The following is an 11,085-nucleotide window of genomic DNA, read 5'->3' as shown; positions in this document are numbered from 1 at the left end:
GCTGTATGTCAATGAGAACTAGCTTCTCAAGGAACTTGACATTTTCTACAATATTTTGCTTTGCTATTATTTGTCATGTAACTAAACACATTTTTGTATTTATTTACATGTAAATAAAAGCAAATCGTGTAAATCAGTGACAGTTGTCTTGTTTTAATAACCGACTCAGATGCTCAATCTTGCATGTCTAATCCAACTAATTGGAAATAGATCCTTACCTTACAGCCCCCTCTTCCTCAAGACATTAAAGAACAGGAGCACACATCTTTTCCCCCTTTAGGTGATACAAGGCAACAAGGCCAACCACACTGAGCTGAGGCATTACAATGATAGCATAGGAAAGTTATCTTTACAACAAAGATGTGAAGCAATAAAGTACATAAATAAAAAAACAAAGCATATAGTTTATAGAAATACACACTTTAAATATCAGTCGGTCTTTCATCTCGTTAACAAACAATTTCAATATAATTTAAACATAGAATAGTGAAAGGCTACGTTAAGACTGGCACTATACTGAAACAGAATCACAGACCTGGGCTTCACCGTCTCTGTATCAGTCGTTAGTTTAAAGATAAATTGTTTCAATGTTACACTCAGACAGTATAATTGGTTTACACCCAAAGTTGAGCTAGGCATCAGTGTACACACATACATATACACACAGTGGGGCAAAAAAGTATTTAGTCAGCCACCAATTGTGCAAGTTCTCCCACTTAAAAAGATGAAAGAGGCCTGTAATTTTCATCATATGTACACTTCAACTATGACAGACAAAATAAGAAAAAAAATCCAGAAAATCACATTGTAGGATTTTTTAATTAATTTATTTGCAAATTATGGTGGAAAATAAGTATTTGGTCACCTACAAACAAGCAAGATTTCTGGCTCTCACAGACCTGTAACTTCTTATTTAAGAGGCTCCTCTGTCCTCCACTCGTTACCTGTATTAATGGCACCTGTTTGAACTTGTTATCAGTATAAAAGACACCTGTCCACAACCTCAAACAGTCACACTCCAAACTCCACTATGGCCAAGACCAAAGAGCTGTCAAAGGACACCAGAAACAAAATTGTAGACCTGCACCAGGCTGGGAAGACTGAATTTGCAATAGGTAAGCAGCTTGGTTTGAAGAAATCAACTGTGGGAGCAATTATTAGGAAATGGAAGACATACAAGACCATTGATAATCTCCCTCGATCTGGGGCTCCACGCAAGATCTAACCCTGTGGGGTCAAAATGATCACAACGGTGAGCAAAAATCACAGAACCACACGGGGGGACCTAGTGAATGACCTGCAGAGAGCTGAGACCAAAGTAACAAAGCCTACCATCAGTAACACACGACGCCGCCAGGGACTCAAATCCTGCAGTGCCAGACGTGTCCCCCTGCTTAAGCAAGTACATGTCCAGGTCCGTCTGAAGTTTGCTAGAGAGCATTTGGATGATCCAGAAGAAGATTGGGAGAATGTCATATGGTCAGATGAAACCAAAATATAACTTTTTGGTAAAAACTCAACTTGTTGTGTTTGGAGGACAAAGAATGCTGAGTTGCATTCAAAGAGCACCATACCTACTGTGAATCATGGGGGTGGAAACAACATGATTTGGGGCTGTTTTTCTGCAAAGGGACCAGGACGACGGATCCGTGTAAAGGAAAGAATGAATGGGGCCATGTATCGTGAGATTTTGAGTGAAAACCTCCTTCCATTAGCAAGAGCATTGAAGATGAAACGTGGCTGGGTCTTTCAGCATGACAATGATCCCAAACACACCGCCCGGGCAACGAAGGAGTGGCTTCGTAAGAATCATTTCAAGGTCCTGGAGTGGCCTAGCCAGTCTCCAGAACTCAACCACGTAGAAAATCTTTGGAGGCAGTTGAAAGTCTGTGCTGCCCAGCAACAGCCCCAAAACGTCACTGCTCTAGAGGAGATCCGCATGGAGGAATGGGCCAAAATACCAACAACAGTGTGTGAAAACCTTGTGAAGACTTACAGAAAACGTTTGACCTCTGTCATTGCCAACAAAGGGTATATAACAAAGTATTGAGATAAACTTTTGTTATTGACCAAATACTTATTTTCCACCATCATTTGCAAATAAATGCATTAAAAATCCTACAATGTGATTTTCTGGATTTTTTTCCCTCATTTTGTCTGTCATAGTTGAAGTGTACCTATGATGAAAATTACAGGCCTCTCTCATCTTTTTAAGTGGGAGAACTTGCACAATTGGTGGCTGACTAAATACTTTTTTGCGCCACTGTATATACATATATATACATATATATATATATATCCTTAACAAAAATATAAATATATTTTTTGATCACGTCAGTACATTTTGGTCAAGCAAAAAGTAAAAAGCTAAGACATGCCAGAACACCACTTCATTAACAAATTGTTACAATAAGAATTACAAACCATATACAATAGATACTGTACATTATATACCGCAACATCGTACAGCATACAGATTAGGCTAATACTGTGCAATCACATATTTGAGCTATACAAAATATTTGAAATCATTAATCTTCACTCTGACAAATCTTTTAAACAACCGTATAAGACATCTTAGAAATTTCACATCAAATGAAACAGCTAAAATATACATCTTTCAGGTCCCGTTTCCTTTTTGTGCATTTCAAATGTACATTCTTCATAATGTTGTCTCCGAAATGCGTACAATAAGATTAATAAAAAACAACAGCAACAATCATATGACGATACATACCAAGCCATATTCATGACGACAACTATCATGATAGTGAGCGACATCTTCAAAGTGCAAAGAGAACAGGTTGTTGAGAGTGTAAGACCTGATGCCAACAGCTGAAGTCTCTGTCTGCCTGTGCTCCTTTATTAAAGGACACCATAGCTTGCTGAGAAGAGGGTTGATTTAAGGGCTCTCATCTTAAGGACTTTCTATACTCTGTAACGTTAAAAAAGTGCAGGCACTATCAGAAATGTAGAACATCTCTGTCTTTAAGGAAGGTCAGTGTTTCTGTTATTCTGTCTAGGGGGGGGGGGTGATTGTGTTTTGAAGGTTGTGTTTTCTGAGGGGCCCTCAGGGGTAGGAGAGGGTCCTCATGAGCTCGTTGAGGCTCTTGTGGACGTTGGCAGACTGGGAAGCGGCGAACTCTGCCAGCCCAGGCCCCATGTGGGTGTAGAGGGCTTGGCACAGGTTGGAGGTGGCTCCTCGCACGCTGCCACCCCGGCCGTGGACAGTGCCACTGTGGCTGGATGTGCCCAGGAGGTGCCACAGCAGGGGTAACGCCTTCTGTTCCACCACCTGGGGTTTACGTGGATATAATTCTATCACCAGATCTGAAAGACAGACCAGAGGAGGGAGGTTGGAGGATGAGGAGTCAGCTGGCAGAGTTCAAACATGTTGTAACAAGGAACTTATGAAATGCTGAGAGCATATGGGCCTGACATATGTTTCTCCCTCCTTTTAAGAGACTAAAGACTCTTTGGGTGACAGGAAAGAAAGACAGTTGCCAGTGCACTGCTGCTTAAGAGCTTTTGTCAACTCAGATCCTAATCAAAATGTTAAAAGCCATATGAAGTTTACAAAGTGTCATCTATGTAACTTAGGTACTGAAGGGAATATCTCAAGCAAACTGTTTCAGTGAACATACCTGCAACCTTCTCTATGAGATCCACCTTAGCCTTACCACTCAGGAACTGGGCCTTGGTGCAGAAGGGCTGGAGGAGGAGAGCGTTATCTGTGAACAAAGTCAAGCACAAAAAGTCAAGCTACGTTCAAGCCTCAAACCAGATGATGTGATGGGAAACATCATCAGACACCCACCCAGGTTTTGGATGAGTGTGTGGATGGCTCCAATAGCAGCAGTGTAGATAGCGTTGTTCTTGGAGTTGAGGTGATTGTCCACGATGGCTGGGACCAGGATGTAGATTACCTGGGCAAGGTTATCCTTCATCAGAGTGACAATCTTCTGCAGAGACTCTAGAGCGTACAGGTTGACCTTACTGTTGGACTCCTGCAGTCTGGCCTTAAAGGCATCAAACACCTGCGAGAAGGACAGAGATGAGAGAAGCATTACTACAGATTCAACTATGACCTGCTTACACAGGCCATTTTATCTATGGTACTTTGCATGGTTGATTTCGTCAATAAAATGTATAGCTAGTATTTTTTGTGATAGTCAGAGGATTTCGGCCTTTAGGATGTTAGGGTATATGAGGCAAAAAAATATCCAGTTTTGTTCAGCTGACATCAGTTACCGGAAAGATACTGCTGATGACCATGTTGGGGTTGTGCTCGCAGTCCACCATTAGCTGGTCGATGCCCTTGATGCGCTCTCTAAAGTCCTTTGAACCCAGCAGGGCTGTGAGCTGCTTGATGTACTCGATCTTGTCTGCAATGCTGTGAGCTTGAGGTCTTCCGTTGTACTGCCCAGACTGCCTGCAGATACACAAACAGTAGGTAAGATATGGAGACGGAGTTCATACTGATGGATACACACATGAACAAACTCTACATTCATTGACACAAACTGTGCTAATGCAAAAACAAACAGCAAGGCTAGCCATGGCTTCAATCATAACAGTTCAGTATATAAGAGATGTTGACTTGAAGAGAGACTAAATTCAGGGATAGTATGGAAAGTGCTACATGTTTCAGTTGGTGCTGCGTTTTCCCACCTGTTGATCACTTTGAGTGGTTCCCTGTTGAGAGATGAGGCCCTCACTGTCCCACTGCCAGGGTGGGAACGCCGGCCCCTGGCTGACGGGGTGTCCTGGGGCATCTCTCCCAGGCCCTGCAGAACACATTAACACACGTAACTCATAGATCACACAAATGTACAGTACCAGTCAAAAGTTTGGACACCTACTCATTCAATGTATAATTTTTTTTATTACTATTTTCTACATTGTAGAATAACAGTGAAGATATCAAAACTATGAAATAACACATATGTAATCATGTAGTAACCAAAAAGTATTAAACAAATCCAAATATATTTTAGATGTTAGATTCTTCAAAGTAGCCACCCTTTGCTTTGATGACAGCTTTGCACACTCTTGGCATTCTCTCAACCAACTTCAACTGGAATGCTTTTCCAACAGTCTTGAAGGAGTTCCCACATATGCTGAGCACTTGTTGGCTTCTTTTCCTTCACTCTGCGGTCCAAATCATCCCAGACCAGAGGAGGAGAGGAGGGGAGGGAGGTTGGAGGATGAGGAGTCAGCTGGCAGAGTTCAAACATGTTGTAACAAGGAACTTATGAAATGCTGAGAGCATCTGGGCCTGACATATGTTTCTCCCTCCTTTTAAGAGGCTAAAGACTCTTTGGGTGACAGGAAAGAAAGACAGTTGCCAGTGCACTGTTGCTTAAGAGCTTTTGTCAACTCAGATCCTAATCAAAATGTTAAAAGCCAAATGAAGTTTACAAAGTGTCATCTATGTAACTTAGGTACTGAATTCTCTCAACCAACTTCAACTGGAATGCTTTTCCAACAGTCTTGAAGGAGTTCCCACATATGCTGAGCACTTGTTGGCTTCTTTTCCTTCACTCTGCGGTCCAAATCATCCCAAACCATCTCAATTGGGTTGAGGTCGGGTGATTGTGGAGGCCAGGTCATTTGATGCAGCACTCCATCACTCTTCTTCTTGGTCAAATAGCCTTTACACAGCCTGGAGGTGTGTTGGGTCATTGTCCTGTTGAAAAACAAATGATGTGTGCAAACCAGATGGGATGGCGTATCGCCGCAGAATGCTGTGCTAGCCATGCTGGTTAAGTGTGCCTTGAATTCGAAATAAATCACAGACAGTGTCACCAGCAAAGCACCCCCACACCATCACACCTCCTCCTCCATGCTTCACGGTGGGAACCACACATGCCGAGATCATCCGTTCACCTACTCTGCGTCTCACAAAGACAAAGACAGATTTCCACTGGTCTAATGCCCATTGCTAGTGTTTCTTGGCCCAAGCAAGTCTCTTCTTCTATTGGTTTCCTTTAGTAGTGGTTTCTATGCAGCAATTTGACAATGAAGGCCTGTTTCACACAGTCTCCTCTGAACAGTTGATGGTGAGATGTGTCTGTTACTGAACTATGTAAAGCATTTATTTGGGCTGTAATCTGAAGCTGGTAACTCTAATGAACTTATCCTCTGCCACAGAGGTAACTCTGGGTCTTCCTTTCCTGTGGCAGTCCTCATGAGAGACAGTTTCATTATAGCGCTTGATGGTTTTTTGCGACTGCACTTGAAATGTTCCGCATTGACTGACCTTCATGTCTTAAAGTAATAATGGATTATCGATTCTCTTTGCTTATTTGAGCTGTTCTTGCCATAATATGGACTTGGTCTTTTACCAAATAGGGCAATCTTCTGTATACCATCCCTACCTTGTCACAACACAAATGATTGGCTCAAATGCATTAAGAAGAAATTCCACAAATTAACTTTTAACAAGGCACACCTGTTAACTGAAATGCATTCCAGCTCTTGAAGCAGGTCGATAAAATGCTAAGAGTGTGCAAAGCTGTCATTTAAGGCCTCCCTAAGTTTGTTTTATTCACTGCTTTAGCACACTCCACCAACCCGGATGTCCTAGCCGTGTCTGAATCCTTGCTTAGGAAGGCCACCAAAAATCCAGAAATTTCGATCCCTAACTATAACATTTTCCGACAAGATAGAGCTGCCAAAGGGGGCGGAGTTGCAATCTACTGCAGAGTTCTGTCATACTATCCAGGTCTGTGCCCAAACAATTCAAGCTTATACTTTTAAAAATCCACCTTTCCCAGAAACAAGTCTCTCACCATTGCTGCTTGTTATAGACCCCCTTCAGCCCCCAGCTGTGTCCTGGACACCATATGTGGATTGATTTTCTCCCATCGATCTTCAGAGTTCGTACTGTTAGGTGACCTAAAGTGGGACATGCTTAACACCCCGTCGGTCCTACAATCTAAGCTAGATGTCCTCAAAATCAAACAAATTATCAAGGAACCAACCAGGTACAACCCTAAATCTGTAACCATTAGCACCCTCGTAGATATGGTCCTGACCAACTTGCCCTCTAAATACACCTCTGCTGTCTTCAACCTGATCTCACCGATCATTGCCTCATTGCCTGCGTGCGTAATAGGTGCGCGATCAAACGACCACCCCTCATCACTGTCAAGCACTCCCTAAAACACTTCAGCATGCAGGTAATCAACCTGGCCTGGGTATCCTGGAAGGATTTTGATCTCATCCTGTCAGTAGAGGATGCCTGGTTGCTATTTAAAAGTGCTTTCCTCACCATCTTAAATAAGCATGTCCCATCAAAATTTTTTTAGAACTAAGAACAGATATAGCCCTTGGTTCACCCCAGACTTGACTGGCTTTGACAAGCACAAAAACATCCTGTGGCGTTCTGCATTAGCAATGAATAGCCCCCGTGATATGCAACTTTTCAGGGAAGTCAGAAACCAATATACTCAGTCAGTTTGGAAAGCTAAGCCTAGCTTTTTCAAACAGAAATTTGCATCCTGTAGCGCTAATTCCAAAAAGTTTTGGGACACTGTAAAGTCCATGGAGAAAAATAGCACCTCCTCTCAGCTGCCCACTGCACTGAGGATAGGAAACATTGTCACGACCGATAAATCTACGATAATCGATCATTTCAATAAGCATTTTTCTACGGCTGTCCATGCTTTCCACCTGTTTACCACTACCCCGGCTAACATCTCAGCACCCCCTGCAGCAACTTGCGCAAGCCCCCCCCCACTCCACCTTCACCCAAATCCAGACAGCTGATGCTCTGAAAGAGCTGCAAAATCTGGATCCCTACAAATCAGCTGGGCTAGACAATCTGGACCATCTCTTCCTAAAATTATCCGCCAAAATTGTTGCAACCCCTATTACTAGTCTATTCAACCTCTCTTTCGTATCGTCCGAGATCACTAAAGATTGGAAAGCTGCCGCGGTCATCCCCCTCTTCAAAGGGGGAGACACTCTAGACCCAAACTGTTTAGACCTATATCCATCCTGCCCTGCCTTTCTAAAATCTTCGAAAGCCAAGTTAACAAACAGATCACAGACCATTTTGAATCCCACCATACCTTCTCCACTATGCAATCTGGTTTCCGAGCTGGTCATTGGTGCACCTCAGCCACGCTCAAGGTCCTAAACGATATCATAACTGCCATCGATAAAAGACAGTACTGTGCAGCCGTCTTCATCGACCTAGCCAAGGCTTTCGACTCTGTCAATCACCGCATTCTTATCGTCAGACTCAATAGCCTTTGCTTCTCAAATGACTGCTTTGCCTGGTTCACCAACTACTTCTCAGACAGAGTTCAGTGTGTCAAATCGGAGGGCCTGTTGTCCGGACCTCTGGCAGTCTCTATGGGGGTGCCACAGATATCAATTCTCAGGCTGACTCTTTTCTCTGTAAATATCAACGATGTTGCTCTTGCTGCTGGTGATTCTCTGATCCACCTCTACGCAGACGACACCATTCTGTATACATCTGGCACTTCTTTGGACACTGTGCTAACAAACCTCCAAACGTGCCTCAATGCCATACAACACTCCTTCCGTGACCTCCAACTGCTTTTAAAAGTAAAACTCATGCTCTTCAACCGATTACTGCCCCGCACCCTCCCGCCTGACTAGCATCACTACTCTGGATAGTTCTGACTTAGAATATGCGGACAACTACAAATCCCTAGGTGTCTGGTTAGACTGTAAACTCTCCTTCCAGACTCACATTATTAAGCATCTCCAACCCAAAATCAAATCTAGAATCGGCTTCCTATTTCGCAACAAAGCCTCCTTCACTCATGCTGCCAAAAATACCCTCATAAAATGGACTATCCTACTGATCCTTGACTTCGGCAATGTCATTTACTAAATAGCCTCCAACACTCTACTCAGCAAACTGGATATAGACTATCACAGTGCCATCCGTTTTGTCACCAAAACTCCATATACTACTCACCCCTGCAACCTGTATGCTCTCGTTGGCTGGCCCTCACTACATATTTGTCGCCAAACCCACTGGCTCCAGGTCATCTATAAATCTATGCTAGGTAAAGCCCCGCCTTATCTCAGCTCACTGGTCACCATAGCAACATCCACCTGTAGCACGCGCTCCAGCAGGTATATTTCACTGATCATCCCCAAAGCCAACACTTCTTTGGCCGCCTTTCCTTCCAGTTCTCTGCTGCCAATGACTGTAACTAATTGCAAGAATCACTGAAGCTGGAGACGTATATTTCCCTCTCTAACTATAAGCATCAGCTGTCAGAGCAGCTTATTGATCACTATACATGTACACAGCCAATCTGTAAATAGCACACCCAACTACCTCATCCCCATATTGTTACTTATCCTCTTGCTCTTTTGCACCCCAGTATCTCAACTTGCATATCTATCACTCCAGTGTTAATGCTAAATTGTAATTATTTCGCCCCCATGGAGTCTATTGCCTTACCTCCCTACTCTTCTACATTTGCACACACTGTACATTGATTTTTTGATTGTGTTATTGACTGTACGTTTGTTTATGTGTAACTCTGTGGTGTTGTTTTTGTTGCACTGCTTTGCTTTATCTTGGCTAGGTCGCAGTTGTAAATGAAAACTTGTTCTCAACTGGCCTACCTGGTTAACTTTTTTAGGATAGGATAGCATTCGGAATTTTGGATGAAAAGCACGCCCAAAGTAAACTGCCTGCTACTCAGGCCCAGAAGCTATATATGCATATAATTGGTAGATTTGGATAGAAAACACTCTAAAGTTTCCAAAACTGTTAAAATAATGTCTGTGAGTATAACAGAACTGATATGGCAGGCGAAAACCTGAGGAAAATCCATCCAGGAAGTGCCATTATTTTGAAATGGCTGTTTTGCCAATGAAAGCCTATTCACCATTTAAAGGGATAGGACCCAGATTCCGTTCCCTATGGCTTCCACTAGTTGTGAACCGTCTTTAGTCATTGTTTCAGGCTTTTATTCTGAAACATGAGGGAGAATGACCACATTGAGTGAGTGGACCCTGGGGTGACCCCAGAGCTGGTTACTGCGCACGACCGAGAGCGTGCCTTTCTTGTTTTTCTTTTATATTGACAACGTTATCCGGCTGAAATATTATCGATTATTTAGGCTAAAAACAACCTGAGGATTGATTGTAAACATTGTTTGACATGTTTCTACGAACTTTACGGATACTATACAACTGCCAGTTGTGACCGCATTTGAGCCATTGGATTACTGAACAAAACGCGCCAACAAAATTGATGTTTTTGGATATAAAGAGGGACTTTATTGAACAAAACAAACATTTATTGTGTAACTGGGAGTCTTGTGAGTGCAACCATACGAAGATCATCAAAGGTAAGTGATTAATTGTATTGCCATTTCTGACTTTCGTGACTAATCTACTTGGCTGCTAACTGTTTGTAATGTTATGTGTGCTGAGCGCTGTCCTCAGATAATCGCATGGTTTGCTTTCACGGTAAAGCCTTTTTGAAATCTGACACGGCGGCTGGATTAACAACAAGTTAAGCTTTATTTTTGATGTATTGCACTTGTGATTTCATGAAAGTTAAATATTTATAGTAATTTAATTTGAATTTCGCGCTCTGCAATTTCACCGGAAGTTGATCCATATGAAGTTAAATAAAGGTAAAAAAAAGTATAAATAAAAAGGCATAAGGTGGCTTCTTTGAAGAATTTCAAATATTAAATATGTTTTGATATGTTTAACACTTTTTTGGTTACTACATGATTCCATATGTGTCATTTCATAGTTTTGATGTATTCTCTATTATTCTACAATGTAGAAAATAGTACAAATAAAGGAAAACCCTGGAATGAGTAGGTGTGTCCAAACTTTTGACCGGTACTGTAAATTAAGTGCAGCAGGTTCATACAGGAACCCCAACTGATAGCATCAGCTGATATTGCAGCAATTAGATTCATCACGCTACCTTAATATGGCGGTTTATTTAGTTGACCGGGTTCTGCACACACATTCTGATGGCTGCTGCCCAGTGCCATGTGCTGGTGTGACATGCCATTGCTGTAACACGTTACTCGCCATTCATTTCTGTTTTCTGCTTTCCCA

General features: G+C 42.4%; 1 protein-coding gene across 3 annotated transcripts in view; it reads right to left on the bottom strand.

Annotated features, from left to right (window-relative positions):
- Positions 1–335: 335 nt before the first annotated feature.
- Positions 336–11,085, bottom strand: part of LOC110497988 (TOG array regulator of axonemal microtubules protein 1) — a 36,490-nt gene continuing 25,740 nt past the window's right edge. For all 3 annotated transcript variants that reach the window (XM_021574493.3, XM_021574497.3, XM_021574498.3), the window contains 5 exons: positions 4,672–4,787; positions 4,252–4,432; positions 3,818–4,037; positions 3,645–3,731; positions 336–3,330 (listed from right to left, as the gene is read on the bottom strand). In XM_021574493.3, coding sequence (XP_021430168.2) covers positions 3,071–3,330; positions 3,645–3,731; positions 3,818–4,037; positions 4,252–4,432; positions 4,672–4,787 — 864 coding nt within the window. In that variant the 3' untranslated portion in view covers positions 336–3,070. The remainder of the gene's footprint in view (positions 3,331–3,644; positions 3,732–3,817; positions 4,038–4,251; positions 4,433–4,671; positions 4,788–11,085) is intronic.

This window comes from Oncorhynchus mykiss, chromosome 19 (genome assembly GCF_057628025.1).
Source record: "Oncorhynchus mykiss isolate SJ-2025 chromosome 19, ASM5762802v1, whole genome shotgun sequence".
In the NCBI taxonomy this organism is placed as follows: domain Eukaryota; kingdom Metazoa; phylum Chordata; class Actinopteri; order Salmoniformes; family Salmonidae; genus Oncorhynchus; species Oncorhynchus mykiss.
Note: the sequence above shows the minus strand (reverse complement) of the source record. Positions and strands in the feature narration are given on the sequence as shown.